The 23169-nt window shown below is 56.6% G+C and overlaps 2 protein-coding genes across 11 annotated transcripts; one reads left to right on the top strand and one right to left on the bottom strand.

Moving 5' to 3' along the window:
• Nucleotides 1-10823: 10823 nt before the first annotated feature.
• SLC49A3 (solute carrier family 49 member 3) lies at nucleotides 10824-19688 on the top strand. Of its 9 annotated transcripts, none has more exons than XR_008506659.2 (10): nucleotides 10824-11023; nucleotides 14305-14463; nucleotides 14649-14862; nucleotides 15023-15099; nucleotides 15789-15926; nucleotides 16066-16182; nucleotides 16877-17029; nucleotides 17305-17462; nucleotides 17561-17819; nucleotides 18358-18397. XR_008506659.2 is itself a non-coding variant. In XM_064584062.1 (10 exons), the coding sequence occupies exons 1-10, from the start codon at nucleotides 10889-10891 to the stop codon at nucleotides 18874-18876; spliced, it is 1587 nt and encodes a 528-aa protein (XP_064440132.1). In that variant the 5' UTR covers nucleotides 10829-10888; the 3' UTR covers nucleotides 18877-19688. The 9 variants fall into 9 exon arrangements, 6 of the variants coding, with proteins under 6 accessions (XP_064440133.1, XP_064440136.1, XP_064440132.1 ...); XR_010409223.1 differs by lacking the exon at nucleotides 18358-18397 and adding an exon at nucleotides 18398-18536 and having other exon boundaries at nucleotides 10826-11023; nucleotides 17714-17819; XR_006791889.3 differs by having other exon boundaries at nucleotides 10827-11023; nucleotides 17714-17819; nucleotides 18358-18497.
• Nucleotides 19437-23169, bottom strand: MYL5 (myosin light chain 5). Of its 2 annotated transcripts, none has more exons than XM_045881690.2 (7): nucleotides 23092-23169; nucleotides 22233-22340; nucleotides 21969-22044; nucleotides 21101-21205; nucleotides 20567-20645; nucleotides 19925-19973; nucleotides 19437-19598 (listed from the first exon to the last, which is right to left on the bottom strand). In XM_045881690.2, the coding sequence occupies exons 1-7, from the start codon at nucleotides 23140-23142 to the stop codon at nucleotides 19497-19499; spliced, it is 570 nt and encodes a 189-aa protein (XP_045737646.1). In that variant the 5' UTR covers nucleotides 23143-23169; the 3' UTR covers nucleotides 19437-19496. The 2 variants fall into 2 exon arrangements, with proteins under 2 accessions (XP_045737646.1, XP_045737647.1); XM_045881691.2 differs by lacking the exon at nucleotides 23092-23169 and adding an exon at nucleotides 22854-22932.

Below are 23169 nucleotides of genomic sequence, written 5' to 3'. Positions count from 1 at the left end.
CGCGTTGCGCGGCCCGGCTCCCACCCCGCAGCCGGGGAGGGGGCGGGGCCCGGGGGCGGGGCCTGAAGGGCGGGGCGGGGCGTGGTCAGAAGGCGCAGGCGCGTTCGGGCAGGGCTTGGCCGGGGGATCTGGAGCTGGGAGGGTGCCAGGGGCGGGGCCCGCAGACGAGGCAGGGGACTGCGGGGGCGTGGCCCGAGGGGCAGTGGGCAGAGGGGGCGTGGTCGGCGGGTGCTGCGCCGGGGTTGCGGGGAGGGAGAGTCCTGCCGGACGCGGGATCTAGTAGGCAGCCGGCGCCGAGCCCGGCTCCCGGACCGGGGCATTCTTGTGGCGGAGTCGGTCTCGTTCTTGCGATCCAGTCCTTTGTGGGACCTGGCACAGAGCGCTCTCCGTGCTCCAGGCGGGAGAGTGGGCAGCAGGGCTGACCCCGCAACTCTGTGCGTCCACCCTTGCACAGGCCCTGCCCTGGAGCGTGAGCAGTGGTCGTGACGTCCATCCCTTCCTGGGGTCCACACCTTGGCGGGGGAGGGGGCAATAAGAAAGGCAAAAACAAATCTGGTGTCATATGGGAGCCGGATGAACTGGGTAGGGGAGGCAGTGGATGTCTGGAGTGTTAGTTACAATAGGGTGGATGGGCATGGAGACGAGATCGGGCGCGTTCAGGGTGGTATGGCCGTAGACGGGTGGATGGGCATGTAAAGGACACAGAGGGAGCCAGCCATAGAGGCACAGAGTCGGAACATAGAGGGAAGGAGCCCTGCAAATATCTGGAGGTGGGGTTCAGAGGTAAGTTGTCCTGCCAGCACCAGGGTACAAAGTGGGGGGTGTTGAAGGATGCTTGCCAGGGGCCAGCATGGAAGCCAGGGGGCATGGGGCATGGAGAGGGAGGAGATGAGGTCAGATGGAGAGGTCCCTGGGCATTCGGAGCAGAGGGTTGATGGCATGGTGCCAGCATGGTAAAGCCTCCCTCTGGCTGTCTTGTGTTTGTCTGGCATGAGCAGCGAGGGAGACAGTGCAGGGAAGAAGCCGCGGTGCTGCACTGGGTGGTGCCGGGGAGGGGAGGAAGTGTGGACTGCTGGGGCTCAGCCTGAGAACAGGCAGGGATGGGTGAGGAACAACTGGAAGAGTGGACAGCCTCTGACAATCTGGGGATGGTGATGGAGCACAGGAGGGTGGGGTCAGGAGTGCAGCTGTAATAGCCATTAGACTCCCTGTGGCCCTTCTGTGAGTCTGTGGGCTTCAGGAGTGGAGTCTGAGTTTGCAGTGTTTGGAGTGAGGGATGGGGGGCGCTGAGCCCCCTGCCCACGTGGAGAAATCAGAGAGTCCAGGAGGATCCAGCAAGAAAGACCCAGATTGAGCAGACTGGGGAGAAGGATCCCCAGGGGTGAGTGATGTCTTGTCAGCTGCTGAGAGGGGTGTGGGGAGTGGGACCCTTCTGGGACCTCGTCCAGTGCGGCGTGGTTGCATTGCCAGAGTAAAAACTGAATTGTGGTGGGCTCAAGGGAGGAGGGTAAATATAGACAACCTTTCCAGGGGTTTTTCTTTGGAGGGTTTCTGGGACTAGAGGGCTGTTTTCTGTTTGGGTCAGAGCCTCAGTGGCACTGATGGGGTACAGGGAGAGATGAGCACACTGGAGAGAGGGAAGGCTGCCTGAGCCCAAGTCCTTACCCAGGACTGGGGACCGGATCCGGAGCAGGGGGCTGTGGCAGCCTTTCACACTGGGGGAGGAAGACCCCGATGCAGGGAGTGGGGCCTGGGCAGCATCTCATCCAGCTGTTTCTATTTTCCAGGGAAATGGCAGCTAAGTTGAACCAGTCTGGAGTGGAGGCCTGGGTGTCAGAAGTGGGGATAGGGCGCCTGGGTGGCTCAGTCGGTTAGGTGACTGCCTTCAGCTCAGGTCATGATCCCAGGGTCCTGGGATCGAGTCCCACATCAGGCTCCCTGTTCCACAGGGAGCCTGCTTCTCCCTCTCCCACTCCCCCTGCTTATGTTCCCTCTCTCGCTGTGTCTCTCTCTGTCAAATCAATAAATAAAATCTTAAAAAAAAAAAGAAGTGGGGATAATAGGCCAGGAACAGCCCTGGGCACAGAGCAGTGACCCCAGGAAGTCATGCAATGGCCTTCTGACACTGTAGCTGTCTGTCTGCAAATGGGGGAGAGCCAGAGTGTGTGCATGAGGCATGGCCACAGGTCTCTCTCAAAGAGTGCAGACAGGACATCTCACCTGCCTGCTCTCCCCGGGGACCTCATCAGCAACAACACCCGAGATCTTGACCTTGAACTCTGGGCTCCTATATCCAACTGTCTGGCCATATCTCTGCTGGGCTATCTTTAGGGAGCTCAGGCTCTGATATCAGGATATCAACTCCTGATCTTCCCCCGAGCCTGCTACTCACCCCAGCCCCCATTGCAGAGGAGAGGGCTCCATCCTGCCTGCTAAGCCAAGACACTGGGGTCCTTTCTTCCAAGCCCATACCTGCTGTCAGCAGACCCCTCAGAATATGGCTATAGCTTTCCACCCCCACTCTGGTCCAAGGTCATGGATTGCCTCTGGATTAGTGCATAGCCTCCAGACTGGTCTCTCTGCTTCTTTTCTTGACACTCCCTCCCCCAACATCTATTCTCAACACAGAGTAGTAACTTTCATAACACATTAGTCGAGCCATGTTTCTCCTCTGCTCAAAAGCCTCTAGGAGCTTCAGTCAGAGCAAAAGCCTAAGAGCAGCGTGATTGCAGGGCCCCAAGGAAACCTAAGATGATGGAACTGTGTGTTGTGTGGGTGGCGGTGGTAAGTTCATGGGTGTATACGTGGGGCAAAACCCACTGAGTGTACTGGTCGCATGCATGTGGTCTACACCTCAATAGAGCAGGAAAGAAAGAAGAAACCAGAAACATGGTACAAGCAGTGAGAGGACACTGCCTCCCCACCCCCCAGCCCACTGCTCCCTCCTCCCAGGAGGGTGAGCTGTCCTCGCTCCTGTGCCACCCAGCCATCCCAGGGCATGGCCTGTCCTTGGCACCCACCCAGCTGCTCCACCTCACCTCTCCCGGACCATTCTCTGTGTTGGATCACTCCATTCACTTACAAACTCGGGGTGAGGCCGCCCATTTTAACAGTATGGAACAGGACTTATTCTCTCCTGATGGTGTACTTCTGTGCTTGTCTTCACAGCATGACTCCTCCAAAGAGCTGTCTATACTCGGCCTCTCCAGTTTCTCTTTCCATGATCTCTCTTAAACCCTTGGGCTTCTGCCCTGCCCCAACTCGAACAAAATGCTCTGGTCCAGGCACCCAAGGCTTTGTGGGGCTCTGTCCAGTGGCCATTGTCATCTCCATGACCCCCTGTGCTGCTTCTCCCCTGAAATACTTTCCCTGTAGCCCATTCTCCATCGTGCTCTGCCCCATTCCCGGCACCTTCTTGGCCCCTCTGCCACCCTCTCTCCTCCTGGGCTTTTCCTGCCAGGCCTCCTCCCCTCTCCCTGAGGCTCCTCTCCTGGCCAGTGCTCACTCCGCCCATGGTTTCAAGCCCAGTCCAAATGCTGGCTACGCTCCTATGTTTATGCATGATGTGTCCCTCCAGTGGACAGCAGACATCATTCCCACCAGGTTCAGGACACAACTCGGGCCGACACAGGTGACCTGCTTCCTTCCACCTTCCTCATCTCAACCAATAGCCACTCCATCTTTTCTGTTACGGGGGCACAAACATTTGGACTCATTCCTGATTCTTCTCTTTCTCTGTTTTCTCACATCCAACTCCTGGGGAAGCCCTGGGGGCTCTATCTTCAAATATGCCTTAACGCAACCATGGCTCTGGGACTGCACAGCTGCTGCCCTGGCCTGAGCCCACCTGTTCTGTCTGGGTTGTTACCACAGCCTCTGCCCTGCCCTCAGTCTACGCTGAACAGAGCAGCCCAGGAGCTGACCCTTCGGTACCTAAGTCAGAGGGTGCCAGGCCTCTGCTTAGCAGCCCAGTGGTTGCTCTGAGTCTCCGAGGTCCTGCCTCAGGGCCAAGCCCTGCCTTGACTCTGGCCTGGCCTGGTTGCTCTCCCCAACTCACTTCTCCCAACTGTGTGGCTCTCCTGGACATCCCGGCTGTCACGTCTCAAGGCCTGGCAGGCCGCTCCTGGACCTGGGTGGCCCATCCTTACTGCCCACGTGGCTCTTCCCTCCCTCAGGCCTATGGTCAGGTATCCCCTGAGGCCTCTCCTGATCAGTCTGGCGACAAAACCTCACCGTTGGATAACTTATCTTGTTGGCAAGACCCTCATGTATTGCTAATGGAGATTGACAACATCCAGTGAAACTACATAGACATTTATCCTTTGGCCCAGCTATCCCCGAGTAGGAATTTATCCCAAAGATAAATTGGGAAAACTGGCAAACACTGGCAAATGCCAACAAACAAACAAACAAACCCCCACGGACAAGGCTGCTAATTGAAGCATAATTTGTAACAGAAAAAACTGGAGCCAGTCCGCAAGGCATCACGTGTGAGTCTGCGCGCTGTGGGTCCTAGTAGCTGTGGCAGGACGGGCAGATGCCCGTGTGTGCCATCACGGGGCCGCCGCCAGGGGTGCGAGCCCGGAGGCAGTGCTGCGATGTGCAGGGCGCGGGGTGGCCCTGTCGGTGAGGCGTCTGCCTTCCACTGGGGGCCTGATCTCAGGGTCCTGGGATGGAGCCCCGGGTCAGGCTTCCTGCTTCAGTGGGGAGGCTGCTTCTCCCTCTGCCCCACTCGTGCTCTCTCACTCTCTCGGTCTCAAATAAGTGAATAAAATCTTAAAAAAAGGATAAGCAGGGTGGAGAGCAGGGTGTGTGGAGCGCTGCCGCTCACCCGTAAATGCGGGTCATCGTGTGTTCTGCGGGCCTGGGTGAGGACCCGTGTGGATTGCAGCAGGCTGGTGGTAGTGCAGGGCATTTGTGTCATGAGACAGAGGGAGGGTAAACACAGCAAAACAACCTCAGCTGGCTGGCACTCGCCTCAACGCGCACACACGTAAACGCACATCTCTCTACACAGACAAATGGACGCCAGAAAAACTTGTTAAGTGTCTCATACCATACACAAGATGTCAGCCAAACGGCACACAGAAAGATTGATACTAATTTCAACCATACAGAGAAAAGTTAGACATCCCATATTTTACACAAATAAATTAGACACTCATGTCTCTTTCTCTTGCTCTCTCTCACACACACACCGCTTTCCACCTCAGAACGCCGTGCTAAAAGATTCACCATGCCATATTCACAAACAAAAAATTAGATACCTGTCAAGGTGTTTTTTGTTTTTAAGATAGACTGATTGATTTGAGAGAGAGAGCGAGAGAGAGCGAGAGAGCGCGCGCGCGTGCATGGGGGAGGGTTAGATACCGTGCACAGAGAGCCCAACGTGGACTTGATCTTGTGGCCCCTGTGGAGGTATTTTTTAAAAAGTAGATCCTGTTGGGAGGGGGTTCTCCATGAATTTCTCAGGTTTCTGTTCCTGCCTGGTCCAGGTCCTCAGAGCAAAATAATTTACAGCCTAGTTAAGAATGTTTGTCTCAGAGAAATTCCGGGATAGTCAGGAAAAATGCCCAACCCTTCCCCTCCCTGGAGGAGATTTGCTCATGTTCCAGCATAAAAAGAAGGTTTCTGTCTCTGGAAGGCAGGATGGGGAGGTTCACAGCAGTCCTGTATAAGATAAGAGTTTCCTATTTCGGGGTTCTTCTTCGGAAGCGCACCCCCTGGCATGTGCACGCCACCGGCCCGCCCATGGAAACGAGAGGTGAGGGACCGACACAAGGCATTGCCGCAGCTGCGAGGGGCGGGCGCTCTTCACCTCGGACCTGGGTCCCATGGTTCCTGCACACACATATATGGGACCTGTGGGCAGCTTGTGAGCTTACAGGTAGAGCAAAATCTCAGACCCAGCACAGCTTCTGATGTAACACACACTTGTTTTACACCACACACACAAAGTAGACACACTTTGCACACTACCCACCAAAGTATTAGCTGCCTGTTTTCCCGTTTCACCCCACTACACATACACAAAAGACAGAGACCCATCTTGCACCACACATACCAAAAACCATACAGTCTTATGTAACACATCATGAACACACACTAGATACCATCTCGTATTCGACACACACACACAAAGCAGGTAAACATCAGGCCATGCACAGCAACACTAGATACCCACCTCTCTCTCTCTCTCATATACATACTAGATACTACTTTACACCATGCACATACAGAAAGCTGCCCACCTCACATGTGCATACAGAAACATGAGAACTCAGATCCTTCCTCTTTTTTAGCAGGCTGAACAGGTCTGAGCAACAAGAAAAAGATTGGACCCCAGAGTCCTCCATGAAACGGGCTAGCCAGCTGGGGTTGCAGATACTCGTCCTGACTTTGATATGTAATGAGCCTCCAGGGCTGGCTTCCTAGACTATGGGAGAGACAGAAGAACAGATTAGGAGGAGGCAACCCCAAGGGCTTCTCTCTGGTGGGGACCAACTGAAGCACAGACCACAGTGACCAGAGACTTTCTTCCTTTAACTAAACAGGTTCACATTCCAGTGCAGATTCCCTGATTGGCCTCCCGTATGGATAAGAATGAAGTCACACCGTCCTTTTTGAGACAGCCTGAGAATCCAGATTCTGATTTGCTTACTCAGTCCCCTGCTGTGGTGCAGCATCGGTGTGTGTGGGTTTTCAGCAGCCATGAACTTGGGGAAAGCAGAATGGGGTGGACACGAGTAAAGACGTGGGTGCTGGGAAGAGAGGGTGTGCGTCTGCAATCAGAAGGCTCAGAGGCTCCTGTCCAAGATGCACACTGTAGGGCAGGGTTGGGGGAGTGGGCCGCCCTGTGGAGAACCTGCTGGACAGGCCAGGGGCAAGGCAGAGAGGTCACCACCCTGCACACTTGTCTCTTCCTCCGCAGCTGTGTGCTGGCCCCAGCCTGTTCCAGGGATTTGGGTGTGGACAGACTGGCTCCTGCCCTCAAATAGCTGACATTCTCTTGAGAGGAGCAGATAAAAGCCAAGTAAAAGCCATACAAACAGGATGGGCTGTGGCCATCTCATCATCTAAGGTGAGATTTTTTCCCCCAATACCCTCAGCGAAGAAGGTGTTGGCTTTGCTCCATCCTTGGCAAAGGGACTGCTCTCAGTTGCTTAATTCTGAACAAGATACTGTTTAGGGAAGACACAGTGGCCTGAAAAAGCCTTGATTAATGCTAGTTTGGGATGCTGATGGGAGTCTGTGTTTGGTTAAGGAAAAAGGAGATAAAGAATTGGCACAAAGGTTTAGTCATAATTGTGTGTCAGGTGTTATTTTAAACCTTTAAAGATCATTTTTTTTAAGATTTTATTTATTTATTTGACAGAGAGAGACACAGCGAGAGAGGGAACACAAGCAGGAGGAGTGGGAGAGGGAGAAACAGGCTCCCCGCTGAGCAGGGAGCCCGATGCGGGGCTGGATCCCAGGAGCTGGGATCACGACCTGAGCCGAAGGCAGCCACTCAACCAACTGAGCCACGCAGGCGCCCCATAAAGATCATTGTTGAAGGAAGACACAGGTGGAGATCACTGAAGGGTTTCTTCAAGATGTGGTGGTCCCAACAGTGTGCAGTTGGAATCTGGGTGCAGAATGACCCTTTGTAGATGGTGGTGTACCTCGATTCAAAACTTGAACAGCTGAGATGCTTATGTTGAAGATACTTGCCCAAATTTAAATAAAATGTGAGAGTGGAAGAAGTTGTTTCCAAATGAGTGTGCTTTCCATGTTGTGTGAGTTTTGAGATAATTATAGATTCAAATGCAGTTGTAAGATATAATACAGAGATTCCTTGTATGCTTTGCCCAGTTTCCCCCAAAGATGACATCTTCAAAACACAGCCATGATACCAACATTGATGAATCATGATCTTAGATTTCTCCAGTTTTGCTTACACTGACATCACATGGCTGTGTCATACGTAGAGTCCTGTACCCACTGCCACAGTCAAGACAGAGTATTTCCATCACCAGGAGGATCCCGTCTCCCTTCCGCTCCCTCTTCAAACCACTGATCTGCTCTCCACTTCTAAAATTGTATCTTTTCAAAAATATAAACAAATGGAACTTGTGAATATTAATAAAGGGAAACCTCACTAAAATGGAATAGGGAGGTTCCACAGGTGAAGCTCTGAATTGCAGACACAAAAAGAACAGAGGGACCTCAAAAGTAAGTCAGTGCCCCTGTAGTTACTACTTTATCCCAGAGGAGGAAAGTTTCCTTCTCCCCCAGCAACAGCCCAGCCAGTGAGAGACTGCCCCCACTCAGCATGATTACCCTGTGATTCCCCCAACTGCTTGGTGTATGAACAGTCCATTCCCACTGAGCCCCATTCCATGGTGTGGATGCACTGTGGTTGGCTTAACCATTTGCTCAGTAAAAGGCAAATAGGTTGTTTTCAGTTTTGGGGTATCACAGATAAGGCTGTTGCACACATTTGGGTATAGATTTTTGTTGAAAATATGTTTTTAGTTTTCTGGGATAAATGCCTCAGAGTGAAACTGCTGGGTCATATGATAATTACATGTTAGTTTTATAAGAAACTGTTGACCTGTTTTCTGCAGTAGCTCTACCATTTACATTCTTAACAGCAATGAATGAGTAACTGAGTTACCCATAACCTCACCAGCATTGGATGTCATTGGTTTTTCTTTCAGCCATTCTGAAAGGTGTATAGTGGTATCTCATTGTGGTTTTAATTTGTATTTTCCTAATAGCTAGTGATGTTAGCCATTCATCATCACTTATCATTTGTATATTCTCTTCAGTGAGATGTCTTTTCATGTCTTGATAATTGGAATTTTTTTTTTTTTTTTACTGTTGGGTTTTGAGGGCTCTTTATATATTCTAGATACCAGTCCTTTGTCGGATATGTGGTTTGCAAATATTTTCCCCCAGTCTATGTTTACAAAACCCTTTTGATAGGAGTAGCATTAGGTCCATAGATCAATCTGGGGAGAACTGACATTTTTACTGTGTTGAGTCTTCCAATCCATCAACATGGATTGGAACATGGATCCTTTTTTTTTTTTAAGGTCTTCATTAATTTCTTTCATTTGTGTTGCATAATTTTTAGCATACAAGTCCTGTGTACAGTTTGCTAATTTTGTACCTGTTGACCTTAAAAATAAAAGTCAGTTATTTTACCAGCAAGAAAAAAAAATGAGTTTACTCAGGAATAGCAAGGAATTGCAATGCAGGACAAGCAAGCTGCAGCCAAAATCATAGGCTAATCCAAAAAACAAAGGCGAGGAATGTTATTTGAAAGAGAAGAAGGAGGAAGTTGGAAGGGGTTATTGTGAATGAAAGTCCACTGGAGAAAGGCAAGAGCCTACCACGGTGGCAGTTTCTCACCAGCTAAGTTGCAGGGGTGGTTAATTTCTTGTAGGAGAGTCAATGCACATCTTTTCCTCTTCAGGCCTGTAACTGATGATTCTTTCCTATTGATGATTCTTCCGTTAGGATCTGTACTGGCAATTTTTTTTTTTTTTAAGATTTTATTTATTTGAGAGAGAGAGTGAGAGAGAGAGCACAAGAGGGGGGAGCGGGAGAGGGAGAAGCAGACTCCCCGCTGAGCAGGTAGCTCCTGGGACTCCAGGATCATGACCTGAGCGGAAGGCAGTCGCTTAACCAACTGAGCCACCCAGGCGCCCTGTACTGGCAATTTTTGACATTGAATGGTACAGCATGAGAGCTCCTCCTTCTGGACTCCTGACTCCATTTTTGTTGAGGTTTCCTTTTATTAATTTTTACAGACCCAAGTGTTTAATTTTCCGAAGTAATTGTAAATGTTATTGTGTGTTTAATTTTAGTTTCTGCATGTTCGTTGTTTGCATGTAGACCTGCGACTGTGACCTTACTAAGCTGCCTACTCCACAGAAGAGCCCTAGGGATGGGGAGGAGGCCCCCGTCCCCTAGCTGAGCAGGAGAGTCAGAGGTGGAGAGGGACAAGAGTGCCAGGCTTGTCTCATGTCCATCTATGTCAGCCGCATCGAGATCACAGGTGGCCTTAGGGAGAGTATTATTTGGAGAGTAGAAGAGATGGACTGCGGTGGACTTCTGGGTGGGGAGGAAGCTGGAGAGGAGGCTGTCCACCCACAGGGGAGTTCTTGTGGAAGAGAGACAGCTGACACTCCCTCTTCTCTGCCTTCCAGCTCTCAGTTCTCTCCCCACTCTGCCTCAGCTGTTTCCTCAATTGTCAACTGAAGATAATAACCCCACGGGGGGGGGGGGGGAGGCTGACTGCCCCCAGGTTCACCCTTGTGAAACTGCCCTTTCCCTGGGCAGGACGGGCTGGCCTTGGACTCCACCTTCCTCCTGGGCCAGCACCACCTCTGCCCACAACAGGGCCCAATCTAATGACTTGTCTGGATTCGAGACTCTTTGCAAACTGACCCCAGCCTCCTCTTCCATGCTGGCCTCCTGCCACTCCTTGTGCCTTGTTTGGACGGCAGGAATTGGGGGTGGTGGTGGGGGAGGGGACGTTTCCACAACCCCTTCCAGGAAATGCGGACCTTCTGCGGGGCTGAGTGACTTCACCGATGCCCTCTCCTGTGCCCACCCACGTGGGCGCGTCCACCTCGGTGACCACACAGAGTTCGTGACCTGTTTGGCCCCTGCGAGGGGACTTCGTCCCTGTTTCTGGGGCAGAGACTTCCATCCTGGCTAATGGAGAGGGTCTAACTTCATAACCGGTGCCTTTCCCTCCAGGCGGCGCAGTGACTGGCGACCCTGGGGCTGGGACTGATCCCGAGCGCTCCGCCCCGCGCGCCTGGCACCACCTCCCAGGGCGGTCCCGGCCCAGGCGCTGCTTTGCTCGACTCGGCGGCGGGAGCGGCGGGCGATGGCGGGAGCGGAGGAGGACGGGCCGGGGGCCGACGCGACCTCGGCCCTGGGCGCGCTGCTGGGCTACCGCGCCTACGCGCGCCGCTGGGTCTTCTTGCTGGTGCTCAGCCTGCTCAACTTCTCCAACGCCACGGTACAGGGGTCTGGGGCTGCCTCTCGGCGGGGCGGGGGGCGGGCCGGGCCGAGCTGGGCCCCGGTCCGAGTCATCGCGCTCCGCCCACCTTCCCGCGTCCCAGTGCGCCCAGGGGTCTCGGTCTGTAAGGACCCCGACCGGACAGTGGGACCGCTGGGAGCCAGGGAGCCAGCGACCTCAGCAGGTGCGGAGGCGCGGGACCAGAGGCCCTCCTCCTGGCTGCACAGGGAGAAAAGGGGCTAGCGTCTGTCCTCGCGGTGTCAGAGCCTCGTTCCTGTGACCCGTAGTGGTTTCGAAAGAATCCCTCTCCTGCTTCAGGACGACGCGGGAGTCACTGTCATAGCTGAAAAGGGGTCTTCCAGTGGCCCCACTCCCTTCTGGAAGACCCGACAGCTGGCAGCAGGCCTCATGATCTGGCTCCCACCCTCGGTCTCCAGACTCCCGAGCCCACTCCCACAGGGCAGGGCAGGGCCCAGCCGCCTTTGCTTACCTGTGCCCTGGCCCTGTGCCGTGACTCAGTATGGAGGCTTCCTTGTCTGTACACCCAGTCTCTCTATAGCTCCCCAGCCGGGGTCTCCAGTGACTGGTTACCTGTTCTAGAATGGTTCCCACTGCTGGCAGGGACTCAGCCCCTGAGACCAGTTGATCAGCCACTGAGAACAGGATCTACCAGTTACTGGGGCCCAGCTTCCCAACCTGCTTCTCCCCAGCTCACCCCTGAGCCCCCAGTTCTGCCCAGGGGCTTGGGCCCCTCTTTCCCCAGCCCATCACATACAGTGGGCTCAGTGGAGTGAACTTTTTGCTGCCCCCAGCCCCTTGCCCCTTGGACAGACACCCACGGGCACTTGAATGGAGGGAGGGCTTGGAGCTAGTCTTCCCATACCTGACTTTCTCCTGGCCACCTGCTCATGGGGTCAGGCTACAGGGCTGTCACACCCTCCATTGGGCCACCCTACGTATCTCTTCCTTGGTGTTGCCACCTCTACCTCCTGAGTGTGCCTGAAGGAACTTGCCCATGACTGCTCAGCTTGCCACAGAACCCCAGGTACTGGGCAGGCAGCATTTGGGCGCCAGGTAATCATGTAGTGAAAAGCTACCTTGGCAGCAGGATCCGCAGCTGGGGGAGGCTGTGAGTGGCCGAGGGACAATCAGGAAGTTCAGACCCATGAGCAGGGATCGGCAGGCAGGTATGGACATTCTGGGCAGACACGGCCTCAGGGAGGTTCTTGAGCAGCAACCACTCTTGGATGTTATTCCAAACTGATCAGGACCTTTTTCCTCCTTTCCTTGCCAGACTGGGTATGGAGAGCCAGCCCCGTGCCGCGACACGTGGCGTCCATGGCCTGGGCTGAAGTCTGCTATGAGTCTGGAAACCTTTTTTCTGTGGGACTCACCACTGTGGCCTCCACCGGGTCCCTGTCTAGCTGGCTAGGAAGCCAGAATTGGTTTTTGGTGCAGTGGTCTAAGGACACAGAGCAGGGGTCTCCTTCAGCCCCCAAAACTGCTTTGATGAGTCTGAGAGTGGATGGGTATCATGAATGGCCTCAAGAACTCCCTTGGACACTGAGGCAGCATCCTGCTCACTCCCCTTCAGTCCATGAGTTATTATGGAGCAAACAGGACTCTCACCAGGAATTGTGATCCCTGCTCTGGTCACCACAGCGAGCACTGACCATCAGTCTTACCCCATCCAAGTCCACGTGTGTACTTCGTCTGCAGCTGGGCGAGCAAAGGTCCCAGGCTCTGAGAGGGCAGTGTCAGAGGCAGGTGGAGCAGTGCCTGGAGTGAGGTCTGGGGGGCCCCAAAGTGGTGTGAGGAGACGGCCCAGTGGTCTGGGCAGGAGCCAGCATGCGGGGCAGCTATTGGCATGCTCAGAGGGAGGTAGCTGGGAGCAGGTTGAAGGGAATTCTTTTGCACTGGGGACACATTGTTGTCTGGCACAGTTTAGACCTGTCTCTGCTCTGCCGGCCACAAACCTGGGGAGGAACAAGGAATGGGCTTGGCTCAGCAGGGCAGGTTTAGAGAACAGATACCATGCTTTCTCTCAGCTGGATCGGGCTGGGCAGGAAGCAGCTGGACCTGCATGGGGTCTCTTTCTGTACCTGGAAGATCTGTCCTCTGCTTTGCCCCTAAAAAAGAAAAAAGGAAGAAAAGGCAGCTGTTGCCCAAGTTCTCTGTCATGTGAGGCTCTGCAGTCAGTATCTGCTTGGGTCAGCAAGCCTGGATCTCACCCGCCTCACCACAGAGGGTGTGGTCTGGGGCCAGCTTCTGCATTCCCGGTCTCACAGAGTTGCAGTGATTGTGAACTTTGAGTTGTGGTACCTTTGTCTTTGGTCCATCGCTGGCCTGCTTCCCATCTCTCTCCTGCCTTGGAGAGCCCCTCCTCTCACCCATCCTTCAGGGAGGAGACAGTGTGTCACCTCCTCCAGGAAGTCTTCTGCACTGACCTAATCGAACGTACTGTTTGCTGAAGGTCTGTGGGGTTAAGAGTCCCAGTGCTTGACAGCACCTAAGGCTGGGAAATATCACTTGTCAGGCTGTCAGGGAGGGTCTTACCTCCTGTAGGACAGGTGGGCTGGCCATGGGCAGGGCCAGCACACAATCCAGGTGTTTCCACCTGGGTCTCAGTCACCGAGTTTCTAGACAAGCTGGAGATACCTTTGGGCCTCTTTCTGTCCTCTCTCCCCTCCATGGAAACATCCCTTCCACTATCCCTTCAATGGCTCCAGGCCCACCCTACTTCCTACCCTTATCTACCTGGGTGTTCACCACAGATGCGCTCCTCTGCCCAGCCATCTGGGTAGTCTACACATCTATGCGACTAGGGTGGCAGGGCCACCAGCTCCCCTCATCAGGGCCCCCTTTTCTACCCTCCCAGGCCCCAGTGCCGTCCAGCACCTGGTCTAGACCCCTTCATGCCCACTCACCATATAGAGCTTCTCTTCCCCCTGCAGTCATCAGCATCTCACTGACAGCCCTCTGGGCCTTCTTAGAGAGTCAGTCTTGGTGGGGCTCACGGTCCTGCAGGCTCTGGCCAGGTCTTCTGCCTCTGTCTAACCATTAGGACCGTGTCTGCAGGATGGGGCTGCCCCTTATCCCAGGCACACTGTCTGACCCCCCCACCTGGTGCATCCCCTCGGAGGTGACTGGGTGAAGACCCTGGCCCTTATGGGACTGCCAGACACCCCCTCCCTCAGGCTGGCTGGCCAAGCCTGGGACAGCAGGTGGCTGGGGTATCTGTGGCCCCTGCCCCCTGGTCTGACACCAATGTGTATCCACAGCTGTGGCTCAGCTTCGCGCCCGTGGCCGACACGATTGCCCACCACTTCTTCCTCTCCACCAAGCAGATCAACTGGCTTTCGCTAATCTACCTTGTGGCGTCCATCCCGTCTGGTGTGGTGGCCATCTGGGTTCTGGACTCTGTTGGGCTCCGCTGGGCAGTGAGTTAGACCCCACGCCAGGGCTCTCTCCTAGATGGGGGCAGGGTCCTTGAGTCAGGGCTCAAGAACCACTGCTTCTTCCCCAGGGGTCTCCAGGCAGAGCCATTCGGGTGGCAGGGCAGGGGCCAGGGTGCTGGGAGGGGAGTCTGGGCTGGCCAGGCAGTGCTTTGACCCCATCCCTACAGACCATCGTGTGCGCATGGCTGAACTTGGCTGGGAGTGTGTTTAGAACCCTGCCCTTCCTGTTCATCGAGATCCAGGACCCATTTCCCTTCCTCATGGGTGGGCAGAGTCTCTGTGCCCTGGCACAGACCCTGGTCATCTTCTCTCCGGCCAAGCTGGCTGCCTTGTGGTTCCCAGAGCACCAGCGAGCCACAGCCAACATGATCGGCACCATGTGTGAGTGGCAGGGCTGAGGCTGACGGTCTTCTGTGGCTTAGTGAGTGGGTCCTGGTACCTATGCACACCCAGCTCTCAGAGGGCAAAGGGCTCTGGCTGTGGGCTGGGGACCAGGCCTGGCCACGGCTGGGCGGACACGTGTCTCCATCTGTCCATCCAGCAAACCCCTTGGGCATCCTGGTGGCCAACCTGCTATCGCCTGCCCTGGTGAAGAGGGAGGAGGATATCCCCATGATGGTGAGGGAGCTCATGGGGCACACACACACGTGCGTGTGCATGTGTGCCCACATCTGTCTGTGAGTGTGCACGTGCCCCTCCCTGTGACCACCTCGGCAAGTGCACTTGGTGCACGCAGGATTTTCCCACATGCCTGAGGTGGACGTGAGGGCGAGGGGTGGGGGCTGCAGCCAGAGGCCAATGTGTCTGCTGAGCAAAGGAAGGATGGAGGGAAGGGCCAACCCAGGGGGCAGGTGGTTGGCATTGGAAACCCTGGGAGTGTCTAAGGGGAGAGTGCTTTGACCTGGTCCAGAGGCTCGGGGAGCCAAAGGCATGGTTGCGGTGTCCAGGTGGGTTGGGTTGGGGAGCAGGGGCAGGCTCAGGCCAGGTTTGGAAGGGCAGGGGGTTCCAGCTGTGCAGCTGGGTATGTGTTGGGGTCATTCACGAAGGCCGGCAGGAAGGTTCAGTTGGCGGTTGAATGGGTGAGTCTGGGGCCCTGGGAGAGGGCTGGCTAAGGGTGTCATTGTGGGAGTCATTTATGGGTGATATTTTGAAAGCCAGGGTTCTAGAGGAAGCAGAGCAAAGCGGGCCCTGGGGCTCGCCTTTGTCTGTCGGCAAGGCGGCAGTGTGCCCAGAACAGTGGGTGTGAAGCCCCATGCACGTACACATGCACGCACACACACACACACTCAGGTATGCCCTCTCCCCAGCTGGGCATCTATATCATCCCTGCCGGCCTTGCCTGTCTCCTGGCCATTGCCTGCCTCTGGGAGAGCGTACCTCCTAGCCCACCCTCTGCAGGGGCTGCCCACTCCACCTCAGAGAAGTTCCTGGATGGGCTGAAGCTGGTTAGTGCTGTGGGATCCAGGGCGGGGGTGACCTGGTGCAGGGAGGAGGCTGAGGAGGGGAGGGGGACAGGACAGGCCCTGCTGCGGTATCCTGAGTATCCCGCTGGGGCTCCTTGCTGAGCGGCGTCTTCTCCTCCAGCTCTTGCGGAACAGAGCCTATATCATCCTTGCCGTGTGTTTCGGGGGCGGCATCGGCATCTTCTCCAGCTTCTCGGTCCTCCTGGAGCAGGTCCTTTGTGTGAAGGGCTACTCCAACGTGAGTGCTGGCTCCACCCAGCCCCCCCTCCTGTGCAAGGAGGGGCTGGGGGGCCATTACTGTTAGCCCGAAGGCTGTCTGCCCCAGACACTGGGTTTCCACGCCTGGACAGGGTAACCTCCTCTTGTGGGTGGTATTGAGATGTTGTGTGTGAAACGTGGCAGGTGCCAAATACAGTCTGATGGCGGGGTCGTGGCCCTGGGGAGGGGTGGTGGCGGTGCCCAAAGAGGTACTGGGATTTTGTGTGGTGCTTTTCACTATCTTTCCCAATGCCCCACTCAGGATGGCCCAATCCTGCGGGTCTCCAGGGAAGGGTCCTCTTCTGATACTTGGAGATCGGGAGGGCCTTGCTCTGCTCATAGCATCTCTGACCCTGCCCTCTGCTGTCTGGCATCAGCCCTAGGTGTGGGATTCAGGCCTGGTGTGTTCCCAACTCATGAGGAGCACACAGGCCCTGAGGCCCTTTCCTTTAGCAATTGCTGAGTTCCCGGGGTGGGGTGCCATAGGAAAGAGGCACCTGCAGGGGAGGACATGCCGTCCCTCACTCATGGCTAACCATGCAGCTGAGCCTTCCATGTCACCCTGCCATGGGCTTCTCGGTGATGGCGTGTGCCCCGAGGATGGGCTCCTTCTCCTGGGGCCCTGGTAGCACCGTGACCCAATGATGGGGCGCCCCTGACCTTCTCTCCTCCAGGAATTTGCAGGCCTTTGCGGGGCTCTCTTCATTGGGTTTGGAGTCCTGGGGGCACTGGTTCTCAGCCTGTATGTGGACCGGACCAAACACTTCACTGAAGCTGTCAAGATTGGCTTCTGTCTGACCTCCATGGTCTGCGTGGCCTTTGCCCTGGTGAGAGTCCCCTTGAACCAAGACCACCCTACAGGCATGCAGGTGGGATGCTCTGGGGGCAGGGCAGCTGACAAATGGGTCAAAGCAGACATTCAGACCTTCTCAGGCTTGGGCACTGCCCACTGGGGTGGCCCCCTGACCCTGGGCACTGCCCCATCCCTGCTCCCTGCTCAGCTGAGAGAGGGTGCTGGTGCAGGGCCTGGCTGGGCCTGGGTGTCCGGGGCTGTGCACTCTGACTGCTGCCCTGTCCCTCTGTGTGGCTCGCTGTCCCTCAGGTGTCTCAGCTGCAGGGACAGACCTTCGCGCTGGCTGCCCTCTGCTCACTGCTGGGGTTCTTTGGCTTCTCGGTGGCGCCCATTGCCATGGAGCTCGCCGTTGAGTGCTCCTTCCCTGTGGGGGAGGGTGCAGCGGCAGGCCTGGTCATCGTGCTGGGGTGAGTGTCTGTCCCTCCACCACTTCCCTGGGGACCCCAGAGACCTTCTCCTCGCCCCGCCCCAGGCTACACAGTGGGTGACCTGCCTGCTCGGGCAGAGGCCACCACATTGTGAGCTGCGTGCTGCCCCCGGGCTGGCTGCTGTGCCCACATGGGCCAGAACAGGACACTGCCCTCAGAGTGACCAATGGCCATGTGAGTACTGAGCAGTGCCCGGGGCAGGGCTGAAGGCCTTGTGGCTGTCCAGGCAGGCCGAGGGTGTGCTCGTCATGGTCCTGCTGACTGGCCTGACCACACGTCGCGCGGAGCCGTCCGTCTCCACCTGCCAGGATGGCCAGGGCCCACTGGACTGGATGGGTGAGTGCCCCCGCCTGCATAGAGCCCCCAAGGGCACAAGCCAGGAGGCCAGTGCCTGGGCTCCCCAGCACCCTCTCCAGCCCTGGAACCTCCCCTCCATGGGCCCCTTTCTTTTGGCACCTTTCACTCTCCTTGGCATGTGCAGGGCACCCAAGGGGCAGGGGTGCGGGGGGGGGTGTCGGAGGGCAACAAGGCTGACCTTTCCCCTCCAAGGCTCACTATGGTGGGAGCAGCCCTGAGACCCTGGTGAAAGCCCAACATTTAAACCCCATGTGAGTCGTTTTAAAATGAGATCAGGGAAAGAGACAGAGAGGCCGAGAGAGACGGGGGTGAGGACGGCCACATCTGCAGACTCTGTACCGGTGACCTTGGAGCTCACCACGCCTGGGTCTGTGAACTGCCCTCAGGGCCTGTTTCCAGGGCACTCTGGTCATGGCTAGTGGGGTCAGTTGGGGCTCTGTGGCTACTCTGGGTCAGGGGTGGGGAGCTCTGGCTGCTTGGGCAAGCCTCAGAACAGAGCTGGGCTGTGTCTCCCTAGTGTCCATGCTGCTGATGGCTGGCCTGTGCACCCTCTTCAGCTGCTTCCTGGTGTTCTTCTTCCATACCCGGTACCGGCGCCGACAGGCTGAGGCCAATGAGAGCCACTCCATCCAGGAGGACACGTCCCCAGAGGCTGCAGATCACGCGCCCTGCCCGGCAGCCGCCCCCTGAGGCTCCACTCGGCCACACCCCCACGACCTCCAGCATGGACTGTAGGAAGCTCAGGGGCAACTCATTCCTAGAGCCCTTCTCCTGGCCCTACCTGCTCGTTCGGGGGAGCCCTGAGCCGCTGGAGCCCCCAGGACTTGCAGAGAGGTCACAGGGGTCCCTGCAGAGTTCTGGAAGCCAAAAGAGCAGTTGGTGCATCAAGAAGTGGTCCTGGGGACATGAAGGGGAGGCCAGGAGGGGTAGGCTCTGGTCACAGGGTGACAGCATCCCGCAGATGCCAGAGGGCCTTGGAGTCCTCGGCACACCCAGAGCGCAGCAGGATGGCCTAGGGGAGACCCTGTGGCTATAGCATGAACTGCTGGTGCTGTGTGGACAAGCAGCCGCTGGCCAGGCAGGTGCCCCAGTGGCCAGGCCAGACCCAGGGTGGTGGCTGGTGCAGGAGCAGTGTGTGGGGGATGGACCTGGCATGAGGGACAAGGGCTGGTGGGGAACTGGATGGATTGGGAGTCCTGAGGGCCCCCGGCATGACTGAGTCTGGAATGGACACTTGTGAGAAATGCCTTCCTTGAGGAATCCCAACCCATAGCTTTTCTCACCCTCTGCTGACCACTGAGTGACCTGACTCCCAGCATGAGTGCTAGGACAGCAGGTGGGGTCAGGCTGGGCTGGGAGGGGGAAGCAGAGGGAGGGCCCTACAGGCAGATCGATGCTCCCACCCCCACCAGACCCTTCCCCTCCAGACTCTCCCAGTTCCAAGCAAACACTTCCACCCCCAGTGGACCCTCCCCCAAACTCTCCCCACCACAGCAGACACATCTCCCACCCCCAGGCAGAGGTTTCCCACCTGCAGACCCTCCCACCCGCAGGTGGACCCCTCCTCCTCTCCCTCTGCAGACACTGGCAGGCAGGTTTGTGGGTTCATGTTTATTGAACTGGCTGCAGCCCGGGTGCGGATGGAGGAGATGCCCCTCATTCCTCCTTCTCCTCCCCGTGGGTGAGCACGTAGCTCAGTGCCTTATAGTCCAGGTTGCCTGCAGCATCGATGGTGGCAAACTGGAACATCTGGTCAACCTGCAAGCCAGTATGGTTGGGGGAGTCAGGCCCAGGGACGAGGGGAAGGAGCAAATGGTCTGATGAATTACAGGCACCGAACTCCAGCCAGCTCCAGTGTTGTTTTTGCTTGTGGGGGTGGGGGAAAGGGAGGTGGGGGGGGGAATCACATGGCAGAGCCAGGGGCGGGGCTGGGGTATACTGCCCACCCCATTGCTGCAGCCTCTGGGGGCCCAGGGTGAATCCCCCTAGCTAACTGCCCACCCACTGGAGCCCTGAGGGCTATCCTTGAGCTTCACAGAGGGGCATGGGGGAAGGAAGTTGGGGGAGGGCAGAGTGGGCCAAACCTCTTCAGCGGTCATCTTGTCTGCCTGGGACATCAACAGCCGCTTGATGCTGAGGACAAGGAGGGAGGAGCTAAATTAGGCTGCACTGAAGAAAGGAATTGGCAGGGGAAGAACTGGAGGGGTGGCCCCAGGGAGCCCCATGACTTGGGTCAGTTCACATCATTGGCTCTTCCATTGTGGGATACCCCAAGGCGGGGATCTGCTCACCCTTCAATCCCACCCACCCACAGCACAAGTGCCTCTCAGAAGCCTGGCTAAAGCCTGGGCACCAGGGAGTGGTCATCAGGGAGTCTTTCCTGACTCACACGCTCAGGGGTCACCACCCCTGGTGGGTGGGGGGCTCCCTCTGCAGGGAGGAGACTGTGGGAGATTAGAGGCAAGTGCCTGGTACACCAGATATGCCCACTTGGCTGATTTAGCCCCCAAAGGACTTAAAGACCCAGTGATGGTCCAAGTGGTGGTGACCAGCTGAGTCCCTGGGTGCCCAGCCCTGTGTAGGCAAGACTGGCTTTGTCCTCAGCTACCCGAGGGACTCAGGATCTTGGGGCAGGCAGCCCAAGGCCTGGAGATTGGGGTGGGGTGAGGGGAGGTAGGCTTGGCATCCCTCAGGGGAGATGTCTGGGTGCCTGTGGCCACACTCACTAGTCCTTGTTGATGCTGCCTTTGCCGTTGGGATCCAGCATCTTGAAGGCATTTAGGATGGTCTCCTCGGCATCCGTGCCTGCCCACAAAAGGCCTTGAACCATGGGCTGTTTAGGGCTCCAGTCCTGCTCTGGGCCACCCCAGGCTTGGCCTGAATGACCGTCCAGCTCCCGAGCACCTGGGAGACCCTGCAGCTCCCACTCTGAGGGGACTGCTCTGGGGGTCCCCAGAATCCTGCCCAGGCCCCAAAGTGGAGTGAGTGCTCAATGAGTGAAGGACAGAGGCTATCGCCACGAAGCAGACAGGAGGAAGGCTGAGCTCATGTGCCCCCTGGGTGTGTGACCCACAGATGCGGGTACCAGAATGTCAGGTCCTAGGGCTTTTCAGCAAATCTGAAAATCTGGATTTTTATGTGAAATGTCTGGATTTCTAAGTGTTAGGAGCTAACAGTCTGTCTTGGCAGACTGGCCTGAGGGCTGCCCCTACCCAGGGAGGAGCCTGGACCCATGGTGCTCACCACCCCATGGCTATTACCTGTCAGCTTTGCCCCAAACATGTTCAGGAACATGGTGAAGTTGATGGGCCCTGAGGCCTCCTTGAGCATGGCATCCAGCTCATCATCCTTGATGTTGGTTTTGCCTGTCGCCGATACAAGGCATGGGCAGGAATGTCACCCCCCCCCCCCGGCTGTCCTATTGTTGGTGTGTCTGCTGTCCCCACTGGTTGCCCACCTCCATCATTCAAAGTTGGGGAGGCCAGAAGGAGGGAGGTGAACCAATGGGGGGATACTTGGCCCAGGTGTGGTGGCCCAGGTCTGCATGTCAGCAGAACCCCAAACCCTGAGCCCTGGGGAGATGGGCAGCTGAGGAGGAGGAAGAGGCCATGCATGGAGCCCAGGAAGACCTGTGATCTGCTTACCTGGGTGTAAGGGGGCCCAGAGGAAAGAAACCTACCTGTTCTCCCCTGGGATTGCCTCAGGCTGAGAACATGCCCCCAGATGGGAAGTTGAGGGAGAAAGGCCCAGCCTTTGGCTCTTCAGAGGGGCAGGATCCAGCCTCCACGTCCTCCAAGTTCTATTTCTGGGCTCCCTTACCATGCTTGGGGGAAGGAGGACAAGCCTCCCCATGCAGTGGTGTCCCTCTGGGGTGTTAGCCCCTCCCTGGAGCTTTGGTCCCAACCTCCTCATCCAGGATACCCATGCTTGGGCTGTGCCACCCACTCTGTGATGCCCTGATCAAACCAGAGGGATTTCTCCCCTAGGGGAGGCCCAGCCCACATCCTAGCAGCCCATGAGGAATGGGATGTCAGGTCAGGCTGTAAGGCCCAGGTACAGAGCAAAGCTCTCCAGGACTGGAGGACACTCTGAGGTGGGTTCTAGAGAGCTCTGTCCCACGGCACCTACCCAGAGAGGCGTAGGTGTCCTTCAGGTCCTCCTTGTCAATGAAGCCATCTCGGTTCTGATCCATTAGTGTGAATGCCTGCAACCGAGGCCAGGGTCACTGGGTTGCCAGGCTGGCCACACCATGTTAGGAGAGGCATCTATTCTCACTGGGTCTGGAGTGAGGCTCACGTAGGGTCTTTTCGTCACCTGCATTACGATTCACAGGGGACCCCTTGGGCAGGAGTTACTGGGTGGAGGGGTCCTGGGACAAAAGCAAAGCCTCACCTCCTTGAACTCCTGGATCTGGGTCTGCTCAAAGTTGGAGAAGACGTTGGATGATGCCCTCTGGGCCCGTAGGCCACCCCCTTCCTTCTTCTTAGTCTTCCTGCTGGCCTAATGTGAGAACACCAAGGCTGAGGGGTCTCCAGGCTGGTGTTTTGGAAGACAACACAGAGGACAGGTGGGCTATGGCACTAGGTGCTCCAGGGGGACCCCAAACCTGGGTCCCTGGGCTGGGGCAGCCCTGACAAGGTCCTAAGAGCACTGTACCCAGGGCTCGTCTTGAGCTTTGTCCTGCTCCATCTGCCATCCAGCCAGGAGCCAGCTGGGCCTGAATGTCCAAGGAGCAAATGGACTGTGCAAGTAGCCAGCAAGTGGGTGGGCCAGTTCTAGGAATCCCTCCAGTGTGAAGGCCAGGACCCTCCATCTTCCAGCCCCAGATGTCACTGAGGCAGCCATGGGGCACAGATCTTCCCCACCTAACACCCTTACACATGTAAACAAACTCAACTCTTGTGCACACACACTCCCACAGAACACACTCATGTAGGTGACACACGTGCACACACAGTCCCAAATGCACACTCACACTCGATCCTGCCCCGGTGGCCTCCTGGCCACACTCACCATGCCTGGGTCTGCCTGATGCGATGGTCTGTGCCCTCCTTGCCCAGGTCACCCGTCTTAAACTCCTACCCAGTCCCCCAGGACAGCTCGGACTCCGGCTGCCTCTCCCTACAAGGACAGGCCCAGGGCCACCCTGGGGACTGGACAACTGCAGAGTGAGCTTTGGCACCTGGCGGGTGACTCGGATGCCGCCATCTTGCCCTGCCCAGCAGGGCCCCCAGCTTCCCAGGCAGCTCACCAAGAAGGCTTTGTTCTCCTGTTTTCTGTGCATCTCCAGGGCCACCTGCATGAGGACCTGGGCAGCTGCAGGAGCCAG

The sequence above is a fragment of the Mirounga angustirostris genome, unplaced genomic scaffold (genome assembly GCF_029215605.1).
Source record: "Mirounga angustirostris isolate CCGP_5_RB_7025 unplaced genomic scaffold, mMirAng1.0.hap1 SCAF_2, whole genome shotgun sequence".
Taxonomy (NCBI): Eukaryota; Metazoa; Chordata; class Mammalia; order Carnivora; family Phocidae; genus Mirounga; species Mirounga angustirostris.
Note: the sequence above shows the minus strand (reverse complement) of the source record. Positions and strands in the feature narration are given on the sequence as shown.